The sequence below is a fragment of the Heloderma suspectum genome, chromosome 10 (assembly GCF_057233095.1).
Source record: "Heloderma suspectum isolate Gila_16-S chromosome 10, 16-S_ref, whole genome shotgun sequence".
Lineage (NCBI taxonomy): Eukaryota > Metazoa > Chordata > Lepidosauria > Squamata > Helodermatidae > Heloderma > Heloderma suspectum.
Genome location: NC_139467.1, coordinates 13,513,831 through 13,529,463, shown reverse-complemented (window position 1 = coordinate 13,529,463; position 15,633 = coordinate 13,513,831). Strand labels below are relative to the sequence as shown.

At 46.6% G+C, this 15,633-nt stretch overlaps 1 protein-coding gene across 1 annotated transcript in view; it reads left to right on the top strand.

Annotated features, from left to right (window-relative positions):
- Positions 1-8,247: 8,247 nt before the first annotated feature.
- Positions 8,248-15,633, top strand: part of LYPD3 (LY6/PLAUR domain containing 3) — a 31,742-nt gene continuing 24,356 nt past the window's right edge. The window contains exons 1-3 of the mRNA XM_084815191.1: positions 8,248-9,192; positions 14,073-14,454; positions 14,557-14,696. Coding sequence (XP_084671317.1) covers positions 14,633-14,696 — 64 coding nt within the window. The 5' untranslated portion in view covers positions 8,248-9,192; positions 14,073-14,454; positions 14,557-14,632. The remainder of the gene's footprint in view (positions 9,193-14,072; positions 14,455-14,556; positions 14,697-15,633) is intronic.

The following is a 15,633-nucleotide window of genomic DNA, read 5'->3' as shown; positions in this document are numbered from 1 at the left end:
GCGGCCGCCGTAGCCGCCGCCATTTGCGTACGCTGTTATTTTTGGGGGGGAAGCCGTGATAGGCTACGCAAATACTTACGTAGCCTATCATGGCAGCTTGGCTGGATGCAAATGGTGGCCCATCCGCGGCCGGAACTCAGGCTGCGGACGGCCCTGGCTGGCCGCTCCACGGAGCCGCCGTGGAGTGGAGCCGGCCGGGCAGGATTCCGGGGGGGAGGATCGGATTGCCTCCCCCCGTCGAGGATTCTGGGGGGAGGGATGGAGCGCCTCCCGCCCCACCGCGAATCACATCCACGAACAGGTAAGTCACTTTTGTACATCCCTACGAGGGAGAGGGCTTTCTCTGTGGCAGCCCCCACTCTGTGGAAGTCCCTCCCTAGGGAACTCCACCATGCCCCCTCTTTAATGAGCTTCTGCCACGCATTAAAAATGTGGTTGTTCAGGCAGGCATTTGGGGTGGGTTAGGGTATTTTTAGAAATATGATGCGTTTAATGTAGAGTTTTATTGTTTTAAACTGTTTTTATTATTGTACATCGCCCAGAGTGGCTGGGTGACCAGTCAGATGGCGATTAATTAATTTGCATCCAGTTTGGATTACTGTAATGCGCTCTACATGGGGCTGCCTCAGAAGAGTGTTTGGAAACTTCAGCTGGTTCAAAGAACTGTGGCCAGACTGCTGACTGGGGCTGGTTATAGGGAGCATACAACTCCCCTGTTAAAACAGCTTACTGGCTCCCAGTCTGTTTCCGGGTACAATTCAAAGTGCTGGTTATGTCCTATAAAGCCCTATATGGCTTGGGTCCAGGTTATCTGAAAGACCGTATTCTCCCTTATGAGCCTACTCGTGCCCTGACATCTTCAGGGGAAGCCCTTCTCGCCATCCCGCCATCATCACAGGCACGCCTGGTGGGAACGCGGGAGAGGGCCTTCTCGGTGGCTGCCCCAAGACTCTGGAACTCCCTTCCCAGGGAGGCGAGAGTGGCACTCTCCTTGATATGTTTTCGCAGGCATGCAAAAACTTTTTTGTTCCAGCAGGCCTTTGGAGATAACTAGTCTGGACCTGGGAAAATGCGACGTATGGATACCATTTTTGTTGTTCTGGCTGTCTTTTAATGTTTTAATATCTTTACAATTTTAATATTGATGATTTAATTATATTTTTTAACTTTTATACAGTTGTATTTATATTTCTATTTATAGGTTTTAATTGTAGCAGTTTTAACGTTGTAAGGCCGCCTTGAGTCCCAGTATTGGGGGAAAGGCGGGATATAAATATAATAATAATAATAATAATAATAATAATAATAATTTAATTAATAAAAGAGTGAGAAAGTAGTCAGGTCTGTGACCTGATGTCCTGATTTTCCCTCTGACTGGACCAATGTGAGGGATTCTTTTTAAAAGGAAAAAAAAAGAGTGGCAAGGGATGGTTATAGGACTGCAGCCTTGATTAATCAATTAATTAATCAATTACATTTATATCCCACCTTTTTCCTCCCTAAGAAACCAAGGCAGCGTGCATTATCTTCCTCTTCCTCTCCATTTTATCCTCACAACAAAAACCCTGTGAGGTAGGTTAGGTGGAGAGTCAGTGACTGGCCCAAAGTCACCCAGCGAGCTTCCATGGCCAAGTGGGGACTAGAATCCGGATCGCCCGACTCCCAGTCCAACACTCTCGCCGCTACACCACGCTGGCTCTCACTTAAGCTCACTTAATGGTAAATAATGAATGGCGAAGGATGAAATGTGTAGTTTAGCTCTTGACTGCTGCATTCTGAGAGCTGCAGGATAAAGAAAGATATAAATAGTACAGTAAAGGGTACAAGTCAGTGAAGTGCCCTACACGGATCCAGCACCGGGCCAGATGGGCACTAGCTAAGTGCTGCCCCACCCAAAGAACAAACACAGATTTAGCTTTTAAAAGTGGAGGATGAGGCAATGAGCTATTTCACAGTGAACCAATAAAGCACGCAGCAGGCACTGTGAACCCTTTAGCAATCTCTATGGTGCACTTGGACACTAATCTGTGCTGTGAGACAGAGTGGCCATGTCTCCCACTTTGCAGAGGACAGTCCTCTACTTGAAGGCATCCTCTATTTGAAGTGTTGCGCAGTCCAAGTCCCGTTTGAAGTTAAAGAACCATCGGAAGCTGGGAACCCAGGGGCCTTGAAGTTAACACCTCGACAGCAGAGTGAGCAACACGCTGGTCCCCCGGTCACAGTCTTCCCCACTCTGGCGAGGGGTGTTCCTATTTCAGGGACACTAATTATTTTTAAATGCGCATCGTTACCTGTACAGGAGCACATGGAAATGTTATGCAAATCTGTGCAATCTTTTGCCCTCTTTTTGGCTGATGTATTTCCCCTTTCTTGGTGGTAAGTGGTCACATGATGTGAACATCTGGGCATTACACAAGCACGTCCTGATTATCTTTTCTGAAATGTTGGAGACTACGGCCAGGTTTGCACCACTGCGGGGGTAAAAGAAGCCATCATGGCTTCTCCCCCCGCCCCCACGTGTGCAGCGCATGCGACCGGCCTTCGCATCATTACCCGTGAATGCAGCGGGGGTTGCCGTGTCATCCAAACCTGCTGCAAGGTGGGGCAGGGGTGGCTTAAGACCCACCCCACAGCCCCTGTTGCATGTCATGGGTTGTAGGGTGGGTAGAAAGCTAGCCGCACCACGTGCCGGGTTCAGACAGCACAGCAACCCCCGCTGCATCGTGGGTAATTATGAAAACACCTGTGGGACAAGCAGCACACATGGGGGGAGAAGCCATGATAGCTTCTTTCACCTCCGTGATCATCCAAACCCACTCTGTTTTGTTCTTGAAAAAAGGAAAGGTTCCTCCTGTGCAAGCACTGGGTCATTACTGACTCCTAGAGGGATGCCACTTGCACTGGTGTTTTCATGGCAGACTATAGTAGGGATGTCGGAGAATTTCTCCACGAATCTCCGGGAGGCCGAATGCCAACCAATTTGGCCCCCCGAAATTGGTGGAGAAATTCTCCGACACCCCCCGCCCCCCCCCAGAATGGGACTTACCTTTGGCAAATGTCCCTGGTGCTGGCGGCTCCCGGCGGCGGTTCGGTGGTGGCGGCGGCGGCAGCCGGTCTTCCAACCGGCCGCCGCCACCGCCATTTCCAAGTAAAACAAAAAACAAAAATGTGATAGGCTACGTAAATCCTTACGTAGCCTATCATGGCTGACTTGGGGGGGGAAGTGCATACGCAAATGGCGGCGCCCATGGGCGCCGCCATTTGCGTTCCTTATTTGGGCACATGTAGTCTACGTATAGTGGAGGTGAGGAATAGATTTCAGGGATTAGACCTGATAGACAGAGTGCCTGAGGAACTATGGATGGAGGTCCGTAACATTGTTCAGGAGGCAGCAACGAAATCCATCCCAAAGAAAAAGAAATGCAAGAAAGCCAAGTGGCTGTCTGAGGAGGCTTTACAAGTAGCTGAGGAAAGAAGGGAAGCGAAAAGCAAGGGAGAAAGGGGAAGATATATCCAACTGAATGCAGAGTTCCAGAGAATAGCAAGGAGAGACAAGAAGGCCTTCTTAAATGAACAATGCAAAGAAATCAAGGAAAACAACAGAATGGGAAAGACTAGAGATCTCTTCAAGAAAATCGGAGATCTCAAGGGAACGTTTTGTGCAAAGATGGACATGATAAAGGACAAAGAAGGCAGGGACCTAACAGAAGCAGATGAGATTAAGAAGAGGTGGCAAGAATACACAGAAGAACTATACAGGAAAGATCTGAATGTCCCAGATAGCCATGATAGTGCAGTCAGTGAACTTGAGCCGGACATCCTAGAGAGTGAAGTCAAGTGGGCCTTAGGAAGCATTAGTAACAACAAAGCTAGCAGAGATGTCAGTATTCCAGCTGAGCTATTTAAAATCCTAAAAGATGATGCTATTAAAGTGCTGCATTCAATATGCCAACAAATCAGGAACACTCAACAGTGGCCACAAGACTGGAAAAGGTCAGTTTATATTCCAATTCCAAAGAAGGACAACGCCAAAGAGTGTTCAAACTACCGCACAATTGCGCTCATTTCACATGCCAGCAAGGTGATGCTCAAAATCCTACAAGCTAGGCTTCAGCAGTATGCGAACCGAGAACTACCGGAAGTACAAGCTGGGTTTCGAAGAGGCAGAGGAACTAGAGATCAAATCGCCAACATTCGCTGCATCATGGAGAAAGCAAGAGAATTCCAGAAAAACGTCTATTTCTGCTTCATTGACTATGCTAAAGCCTTTGATTGTGTGGATCACAACAAACTGTGGCAAATTCTTAAAGTGATGGGAGTACCAGACCACCTTACCTGTCTCCTGAGAAACCTGTACGAGGGTCAAGAAGCAACAGTAAGAACCAGAGATGGAACAACCGATTGGTTCAAAATTGGGAAAGGAGTATGACAAGGCTGCATATTGTCACCCTGCTTATTTAACTTATATGCAGAGTACATCATGAGAAATGCCGGGTTGGATGAATCAGAGGTCGGAATTAAGATTGCCGGGAGAATTATCAACAACCTCCGATATGCAGACGATACCACCCTAATGGCAGAAAGCGAAGAGGATCTAAAGAGCCTCTTGTTGAGGGTCAAAGAAGAGAGTGCAAAAGCTGGTTAGAAACTCAACATTAAAAAAACTAAGATCATGGCATCTGGCCCTATCACTTCCTGGCATATAGAAGGGGAAGAAATGGAAGCAGTGACAGATTTTACTTTCTTGGGCTCCAAGATCACCGCAGACGGTGACTGTAGCCATGAAATTAAAAGACGCTTGCTCCTTGGGAGGAAAGCTATGGCCAACCGAGACAGCATAGTAAGAAGCAGAGACATCACCTTGCCGACAAAGGTCCGTCTAATCAAAGCTATGGTTTTCCCAGTAGCAGCGCATGGCTGTGAGAGCTGGACTATAAGGAAGGCTGAGCGCCGAAGAATGGATGCTTTCCAACTGTGGTGCTGGAGAAGACTCTTACGAGTCCCCTGGACTGCAAGGAGGTCAAATCAGTCCATCCTAAAGGAAATCAACCCTGACTGCTCATTGGAAGGACAGATACTGAAGCTGAAGCTCAAATATTTTGGCCACCTAATGCGAAGAGAAAACTCCCTGGAAAAGACCCTGATGCTGGGAAAGACTGAAGGCAAAAGGAGAAGGGGACGGCAGAGGATGAGATGGCTAGATAGCATCACCGATGCAATGAATATGAACTTGAGCACGCTCCGGGAGAGAGCTGCCACCGGAGCCGCCGCCGCCCGGAAGATCCGCCCCAGGTAAGTCTTGTCCCAGAGGGGATCCGCGGGGGAGTGGCAGGCCGTTCCGCCACAGATTTCGGGGGGCCGAATGCACTGGCATTTGGCCTCACCGTGATCCGTGGCAGAATTCTCTGCCATCCCTACCGTTGACGTTTGATCAGTGGGACCTAATAGTAAAGTGCTGGCCTCCTGATAGCTGGAAGCCTCTTGGTGTGGCTGAAGGGATCAGAGATGTGTGTGTCTGTGTGTAAGAGATGGAGGACAATGATATTCAGTTCACATTTTGACATGAAAATGACCACTAGTCATGACAGCTATATATTACCTCCAGTATCAGAGGCAGTATGCTAGGGAACATAAACAGGAGGGTGGTATTTGCTCTCAGGTCCTGCTGTGGGTTTCCCACAGGGATCTGTTTGGCCATTCTGGCAACAGAATGCTGGACAAGGTTAGGCCTTTGGCTTCACTTTCTGAGGCAATCTGTGAACTGGGACAAAGTTATCCTTTCATTTTTCGCACTTCTCTGAGTTCTGCAACACAAGTCTCCGAACAGAAAATTCATACATTAAGAGAAAGTGCGCCCCCAAAGTGTGCGTATTAGGGAACACGGCATTCAGAAAAGTAGTGCCTAAGGGAAAACCACTTGTCCAAAATGCGCATATGAGGCAAAAATCCATACAGAAAGGAAAATGTGCACGAAAAGCAGGTGAGTTTTCACACAGATGTTTTTTTAAAAAGTCAACTGATGTGGAAATGGGATGGAACAAACTAAGGAGTGTAAAAATGGGAAACGGAGAGGAACTGAAATTGACAGATCTGCCCATCCCATGGGTATTTGTGTGTAAGACAGCCACAACCAGTTTAGATGAGGCAGAGCTTGATCTGTGTGTGCGTGTGTGGGGGGGGGGGTAGCTGAAACTGGGAGTGCAGTCTTGGAAGGGACCAAGTTGCTCCCCGAAAGCCACTGAACAGCCCTTGCTGGGGAGCGACTGTGAACACAGCCTGCTGGTTTCAAAGCCTGTTCGTGGGCTTCCCGGTAGGAACAGATGAGAATTTTGCTTGGTTCGTTTTTGATAAAAGACTTAACAAAACATGCACATTTCTTCATAAACAGGATGGAAGGAATTTGAGATTTTTTTATTTATTTTTTTAAAAAAACTGAATGTGGGAGAAAGCAAAGCAGACAGATTCATCCATCCATGCCCAGGGCTTTGAGTGCTTAGCTGTGGGTGTGAATCCCTGTTTATTCAACAGTGTTAATATTGAATTAGGGTTGCTACTTCTAGGGATGTACGGATTTCCCACCGTCCGTTCCAGTGGGGAATCCACATGGCAGAGGAGGCGATCCGTTCCTCCCTCCCAGAATCCTCACAGAGTGGCTCCTCTCCGTGAGGATACCGCAGAGCTGAGGGCTGCCCCGTTCCACTGTCCGCATGCCCCGGATTCCCCCGTTTTTTTTCAGCTCCCCAAACTTACAAAAATAATTCCATAAGTACTGCCGAAAAATCCTTTTCGCACGCACACCGTCAGTCTCCGTAAGGGTAAACCATTCGCAGAGATTCCCCACATAACTTCCGGTCACCTGACCTCACCTGACCTCACCTGACCTCACTGGACCTGACCTCACCGGACTTGTCCTGACCTCACCTCATCTGACCACACTGGACTTCACCTCACCTCACCTCCACAGACAATAAACAGAAAAGATGGAGGATTTCCATGGACTTCGCGACTCAGCCCCAGCGAAAGAAAGCCTTGGGTCACAGGGAAAATGCCTATCGTAAAAAGGGTAAAGCTGTTCACGTTCTTCTTCCATTTCCGATTTAAGGAATTCTTTTTGTGAGTATTTTTGTAAAATCCGCCAATCGGTGGACAAAACAAAAAGGGGTCCGTGTGAGCTCCAGTCCAAGTCGACTGGGCCGCCCCATTCTGAGGAGGATTCCGCGGACTGGGTTTGTCAGAATTCGATCCCATTTAAAATTTGTGCGGAAGTCTCTGACATACCTAGCCACTTCTTTTTTTCTGACAGGCTCCTCATCTTTAATCGCTACAAGGCAGGCAGGTACAACATGGTCCTTTCCATGGTGGGAATAGGGGCAACTATTGAATTTGGCTGGTGCAGGTGGGTGAGAATTTTATTTGGTGTACAAATTTCTACATAAATAGGATTAATGCTTTGCTGAAACCCCACCTGCCCTTTCTCAACCTCTTCATTTCCCTGAGAAAGAGGCAGTCATTTTTCTGCCTCTTTCATTGGGCTGTTGAGAATTTTGAAGAAATTTCTCAGGGTAAAGACTTCGGTGCTTGCCTTACCGTAAGGAGGTGACTGGGGGTGGGGTGGGGGGTGCACTTTCTTTTATCAGTAAGGTGAGCACCGAAGCCTCGCACCCTGAGAAATTTCTCTGAAATTCTCACCCCTTCCCACAATTTTTGGGTGCAATTTCTTTTTGCCCCTCTCCAACAATGAATGGTCAGAAATCAATGGACTGAAAATTTAGCACCGTGCTAAATGGGACAGAAAGAATGTGGGAGAAAGCAACAGTGACAGATTTGTACTTCCTAGAGGCATTTGGTTGGCCACTGTGGGCAGCGGGATTCTGAACTCGATACGGCTTTGGTCTGATCCAGCAGAGCTCTTTTGATGTTTATATGATCTGTTCATTGCTGAAGGGGTGCCTTTGCTCCAGCCATGCTTCAATTCTATGCTTGTAAACAAAGCAAATATTTCGGAGAAGTTGTCAGTCTCCAGTGTTCTCTCATTCAAAGGAGCAGTCTGCAACAATACGCTCCAGAATTCGACCACCTCAGTCTGTCTCCTCATATTGTGTGTATCGTATAGAAGAGCTTTGATTAAGTTTCTGATCACAGGTGTTGCCTTTCTTTCAGGAAGGAATGAGGACACTGGAGTTCTGGAAACAGTTCTGGATGCAAAGCAGGTAGAGGAAAGAGCCTGAAGCAAGTTAACATGTCTGGGCTTGCAAATACATACCAAGCTGCACCCCAATTTCCTGGGCGCCGCAAAAGTTGTCCAACAGGTTCCCCTGCTGGTGTCAACCTTTAATTTTTTTTTTACTGATGAAGAGAACTGTAGCTAGTTTAATGGTCAATGTTGATGCTCTGTTCCGAGGGATGGGTGAGAAGCTTGTTGACTTTGCGTTATAATGTGAGATTACCCAATTTATACCTCCTGGAACTAAATGCAGACCCAAACGCAATTTGCGGTAAGAAATCCATACAGTTCCGAGTTCACGACGTGTTGTGCAAAGCAAAGCAAATATGTTCAGCAAGATGAGGACATTTGAGAAATGTGCAAGGGAAAATGCGTACACTTCTAAAATGCTCACAAGCACGCATTAGTTAGTGGGTGCATGCATCCCAACAACGGGTCGAACTGAAACTTTCACAGAAAAATGAGCACAGTTTGAAAAATGTGTGCAAAAATTCAAACGAATTTCTGTGTGGAGAGGGGGAAAACTTGCATGGAACCAGGATGAAATGGGCCTAGAGGTGAAAAACTGAGAACTTGAACAAGATTGAGCTTGACAGATCCCTAGCTGAGATTGATGAAGATGAGGATGAGGATGCAGCTTTTCCACATAGATGTGTCTAAAACAGCTCACAACACAAGAACATATCAAAGCATAATGACAATATTTTTATTATTATTAATTTCATTTCTATAGCCAAAGCTCTCTGAATGGTTCACAACAATACACAGATAAACACAGCATTAAAAAATTTAAACATACAAAATTTAAAAGAATTAAACAGCTAAAAACAATTACAAAGAATACGACATTTTCAGACAGAATTCTGGCTAGTTCTGACTGAAACCAGGAATTGATTCGCAGCCCCACCAAACCCGGAGCCACCAGCCTCCAACTGCTCGGATCTACCTCCACATGTGTTTACTCAGAAGTAAGTTCTAATGAGGTTTAATTGGATTTATGCTCAGGAAAATATGCATCGGATTGCAGCTTTGCCTCGCTGTATCTCTCCCACACCCACTAACAACCCTAGAGGAACACACCGACAAATGCAAGACAAACCAGTTCATATTTCACTTCCACCCAGGTAACTGGAAGGCCTGTACCAATAAGAACCCCTCCACCTGTATTTTTAAAAAGTGAATAATCTATATGTAGGTTTATAATTACATCATCTCCTGTTTTGGCAACAGGGATGTGCATTTCTTCCCGTTTGCATCCAAGACTTCCCAGTGCTGTGCTGTATAATTACCGGGAAGAGGGTTACCTCCTCCCTTTTTTTTTTGGCAGGGCTCCTGTGCTTTTCAACAGAGACAGGTCATGCTTAAATTCTACAGGGGCTCTTTTCCCAGGCCTGCCATTGCAATGAAGGGGAAAATGCTTCAGTTGTTGAATTTCTGCCCCTCCTGCGAATGTTAAAAGCACAAGAACCTTGCCACAAAAAGACAGTAACTGTAGTCATAGTTTTCCCATAAAGCTCAAAAAAAGAACCCAGAAGTCCTGTTTCACAGCCACAGTTTCTCTCCCCCCCACACACACACACCCAATTCTTCCCATTAGCTCCGCTTTCTCACATCTCTGCTAGATTGGTGCGCATCTCATGTGTTCAGCCTGCCATACAAGTCAGTGCTATGAGGCTCTCTGCTTGCATGCTTGATTGTGCACGTTTTGGCATGTTCCGTGCATCTCCTGTGACGCTCCCCAAGTTGCAGGTGGGGGCCAATGAAATGGGGCAGGTGCTGAGTCAGCACTGATTCCAATGCTGAGTCATAGACAGCTTTATTTTATTTTTGCCATGAAATAGTATCATTCACCTTAATCCTAGAGAGAGGGTGGGGCAGGGACCACTCCCACATCTGAGTCATCTACTTACACTGTAGAGTTTCCTGTTTCCATTGGTCTTTGTTTTTGTGCTTTTAAAATGCAGTTTTGCACAAAGGCATTAGCAGGAGACAACATTTATCTCTACTGTGGAAAGCCCCACCAGCTAATGTTTGCTCTTAAAGGCACAGGGTCAGGCAGGTCAAGACTTTTTTTTTTTTTTTTGTGGTTCGCTGGCAAACTTAAGGACAGAACTAGAGGTTTCCATGATTCTTCTCTTTACATACAAATAAAATCTCTTATTTGCTCAAACAGCTGAACAGGTGGCCTCAGACTGAGCATGGGGGGGCGGGGCGGGGAGGGTTTAACCATAAGAACATAAGAACATACGAAGAGCCCTGCTGGCTCAGACCAAGGGTCCATCTAGTCCAGCATTCTGATCACACCGTGGCCAACCAGCTGTCGACCAGGGACCCACAAAGAGGACATGAGCATAACAGCACCCTCCCACTCATGTTCCCCAGCAACTGGTGCAGATAGGCTCACTGCCTCTGGTACTGGAGGTAGCTCATAGTCATCAGGACTAGAAGCCATTGATAGCCTTTTCCTTCAAGAATTTGTCCAACCATTTTCAAGCCATCCAACTTGGTGGCCATCACTACATCCTGTGGTAGCGAGTTCCATAGTTTAACTCTGCACTGTGTGAAGAAGTCCTTCCTTTTATCTGTCCTGAATCTCCCAACAACCAGCCTCATGGGAGGACCCCATTGGGTTCTAGTATTTTGAGAGAGGGAGAAAAATGTCTCCCTATCCACATTCTCCACACCATATATAATCTCCCCTTACCTTCCTTTTTTCTAAACTAAACAATCCCAGCTGTTGCAACCTTCTCTCATAGGAGAGATGCTCCAGCCCCTTGATCATTTTAGTTGCCCTTTTCTGCACTTTCCTTGCTGGTTATTTTTGCCAGCTCAAAAAGACTCAACCCCAACCCATCCTGCCCTGCCTTCCGGGCTGTTTTTCTCACCAAGAAATAAAATAGCGGTGCTAAATATCTTTCAGAGTAAGAGCCAAGTTCAATTTTGGAGAAGCTCTCAGGGGCTGCATTCCTCTGGTTGGTGGGGCCAAAATGCAAACCAAAATACCAAAATACCAGCATATTTTAGCCAGGGGGCCCCAACTTTTTGAACCCATGGGCACACTTGGGAATTTGAGAAACTGTTGTGGGCACCACCAAAAAATGGCTCCCATGTCACATAATGGCTGCCATGGGGGCCTGTCAAAAGAGGTATGGGGAGAGAAAGAGTGAGGCTAGAGGCTGGTGGGGGGATAAACAGGGAGGTAAAGTGGTGGGGGAGAGAAATAGCAAGGCTAGAGGCTGGGAGTCAAGAGAAACTGAGAAACAGCACGATGAAGGGGTGAGTGGGAGAGAAAAAGCAGGGCTAGGAAGAGAGAGAAAGAAGGCAGCTAGGGACAGGGAAGAGAAACAGCAAGGAAAGGAATGGGGTGGAGAGCAATAGTAAGGCTATGTATAATTGCTAGAACATTGTATTTTCATATATACACATTTCATATATTTTCATTCATATGGGTATATACAAATCCATGTATGCAGATTTTTTAAAAGGTGAAATTTAAAAAAAAGCTTTGTGGGTGTCCACAGGCACTACACTGGGGACCCGTTTTAGCTTGAAGCTTGTACTGTCTGTAACTAAGCCTTGGGGCGTAGGGTGCATTGCTGCTAGGTTTTTTTTCTGGCTGTATTGTTATATTGTGGTTTTAATGCTTTTCTATTTTATATTGTTTTATCCTGTGCTTTTTGGTTTTAATTTTTGTGAACTGCCCAGACAGCTATTGGGCGGTATTGAAATGAAATGAAATGAAATAAATAAGAGGAAACAAAAGCCAGGAAAGCACCGAATGATAGATGGCTGAGGAAAGGGTGGGAGGGTGGCCTAGCAGAGGAGTCATGGCCCTCTAGGGAACTCCAGAGAGCTGGATTGGGACTCCCAGGCAGGCCCCTTGGCCCTGAAGATTGGCATCCTTCAGATAAAAGATACGGGGGCCCATATATTTCTTGGGGTGAAAAGCAGGTGGGGGGAGGGATTTTGAGCATCTAATTGATTGGGAATGAAATGATTCAACAGCCCCTCGCCCCTCCCCCAGTCTTCTGCTCCATCTGAAGCCATCGGTACAAAGCAGAGTCCTTGGGGAAACCAATCATGGGAACTCTGGTTAATATTGAGTTTGCTCTACCCTAAGCAGCTACAGTCAAGAACATGGTTCTCTTCACAGTGTCATGCAAGCCCCTCTTCCCTTAAAAAGGGATGAACCGTTGCTGAGGGATCCTCAAGCTGCACCCCTAACCCCAACAGCACCTAATAGTTGGGTCAATAAGCAAAATGGTCCCATCCAGCATAATGCAGAGTTGTTATGGGGTAGTGGAGGGAGAACCAAGTCCAAAGCTGGCCCAAGTTGTTTTTTTTTTTCTGCCTGAGGCAAAGGCAACATGGTGCTTGCTTCAACTGGTTAATATTGAACCTTGAACCTTACTTCAGCCCTGGCAACAGGATATGATCCTACATCACACCTGAGGAAAGCAGGTGAGTTTAGAGAGTGCCGGACAGGCTATTAGGTACACACAGCTTTGTTCTCCAAGAGAGCGGATTGGCTTGGGAACTGGCATTGCCGCCCCCTAGCATCTGCCACCTGAGGCAGTTGCCTCACTCTGCCTAATGATAGGGCTGGCCCTGTTTGTTGCCCTGAGCGGCTCAGGGAGAAGGTCAAGGTGAGATAAAAATTATAATAAAATAAAACTGCCCATTCACCTGTATTAATCAACCTCTCTTTTTAATGCCCAAGCACTCCCCCCACCCTGGAAGTTATGCCTGAGCCATGCTAGTTTGGTATGTGAAATAGTATGCCCTGTAGGCTTCTTGAGATTTCCAGGGGCCAACGCCAACGGACACCAGTGAGTCACTGGCCCAGAAAGAAGCCCTTTGTTGAAAGGATCTGGAACATATACCACTGTGCCAGGGTGGGGCTAAAATCAGTTTTTGTCTGACTGGTAGAGTTGCTAAGGGCTAAATGACACATACTGAGTTCTGTGTAACTTTCCCCCAACTTTTTTTTAAATGAAAAAGAAACCACTGGGGGCTACAATTGGAGCAAAGGGAAAGGTGGGAGAGACTGCCTAACCCTTTCCCTGCCAGCCTTATTCCCTTCAATATTGCTCTCCCCAACTGCTTTTCCCCCTACAAAGGAAAATATGCATGCTCCTAGATCTTTTCCCCTGCAGGGGGACACACAACTAGGTGGGAGGCATTTTAAGTACTTCAGGTACTTACGCTCTTCAAGTACTTGAAAGGTTGTGACAGAGAGGAAGGCCAGGATCTCTTCTCGAACATCCCAGAGTGCAGGACACGGAATAATAGGCTCAAGTTACAGGAAGCCAGATTCCAGCTGAACATCAGGGAAAACTTCCTGAGTGTTAAAGCAATACGACAATGGAACCAATTACCCAGGGAGGTGGTGGGCTCTCCCACACTGGAGGCATTCAAGATGAGGCTGGACAGCCATCTGCTGCAGATGCTCTGACTGGGATTCCTGCACTGAGCAGGGGGTTGGACTCGATGGCCTTGTAGGCCCCTTCCAACCCTACTATTCTATGATTCTATGATTAAGCAGAAAAATACTTTCCCAGCTATGTTTTCTCTACTCTGGCTTGCACTCTCCCATGACTGCTTAAAAATTGGTGGAAAGTTGCACAGATCTCTATGTAACACGTAAATGGGTCCTTAGAGATTTACAGAGAGAAATTGGGTTTTATTATTATGGTTTTTGTTCTGTTATTTTTATTATTATTTGGAAGATGGCGATAATGACAATGACGATTGCAAAGTATTGATGTTGCCTGAGAATTAGAACATTGCCTGCCTGCTTCCACCAAGTCCAGTTCTTCAGGTTGCTGTTCTGATGTCTTTTGTTCAGCAGGAAGATGGAGTATTTTTACAGTTGTGAATCTCCACATTGATCAGAATCCCCCAGACTGAAGGAGGACCCCAGCATATCCCCAATGTGGCTCCACTATATTGTGGAGAAGGTGGAATTCCTTACCTGGACAGCCTTCCAGTGTCTTCCTTCACGTTTGCAAGAACTGTGGTTTGTGAGGCCCAGCTCGCTGCCCAGACTTGCCCGTAATTATCTTCTCCTGCCTTGAAGTGAACAGCGTCGGAAAATATCCCTCAACTGGCTGTTCTAGTTCCTGACAGAGGCGTTGCCCCAATAACCCGCTTCAAAGTGCTGAGAAAGGGAAGTGCTGGGTCCTGGGCTGAAGAGGATGTATGAAAAAAGCCTCCAGGCCAACATTAAGGTACTGAACAACAAATGGCAAGGAGTTGTGCCTCACAGAGGAGGCAGTGATGCCCCACCCCAGCTGTCTACTCATATTTAATGTCGTAGCTTCATCTTTCAGACACTGACGGCAGCAGGACGGACCCAAGGCAGGTGAAAAAGAACTGAAGCAAGACTGGGACTTACCTAGCATAGCAATGGGCACACACCTCCAGCTCCAGGCCTGTGTATCTGTCCTGGCACTAATGTTCTTCATGAAAGGTAGGAAATGGGAAGAACTCAATCTTGACTGTAGGTAGCAATAGCTGCGACAGGATAATAAACCACATTGACATGGAGATTTGTGACTGATCTGCATGATCCATAGAATCTGAATCAGGCTTAGATTAGCAACAATGCTAAGCATGTTGTAGAGCTGGGGTCCTTGCGGTGATGGAATCACCTAAGAACTCCCTGCTGGGTTCTGAGAAAAGAACAACAGTTTCACCACTGCATGTAAGAGGCAGAACTTGGGGATCAGAAGTCAAGAAATTTAAAATAACAGTAGTATGGCTGGCATGAGGACGAGAAAGCTCATAACCTCTGCATTATGGAAGATAGAGTTAGGTGTGTGCATGTGTATTGACTGTATACATATTTAGTAGCATATAACTAAATCCTAGCATGGGGCTAAAGAAATCCTCCCGATTAAAAACATCTGAGTTTTAGCTGATTAATCAACCAATTAATCAACTAAAATTGATCAACTAAAACTACCACAGGATGTAGTGTTGACCACCAATTTGGATGGCATTAAAAGGGGGTTTGCGAAGAGAAAACTCCCTGGAAAAGACCCTGATGCTGGGAAAGACTGAAGGCAAAAGGAGAAGGGGACGGCAGAGGATGAGATGGCTAGATAGCATCACGGATGCAATGAATATGAACTTGAGCACGCTCCGGGAGAGAGCGCAGGACAGGAAGGCCTGGCGTGCTATGGTCCATGGGGTCACGAAGAGTCGGACACGACTGAACGACTGAACAACAACAACAACAACAAAAGGGGGTTGGAAACATTCCTGGAGAAAAAGGCTATCAATGGCTACTAGTCTTGATGGATATGTGCTACCTCCAGTTCCAGAGGCAATGAGCCTACATACATCAGTTGCTGGGGAACATGGGTAGAAGGGTGCTGTTGTGCTCATGACGTGCTTGTGGTTTC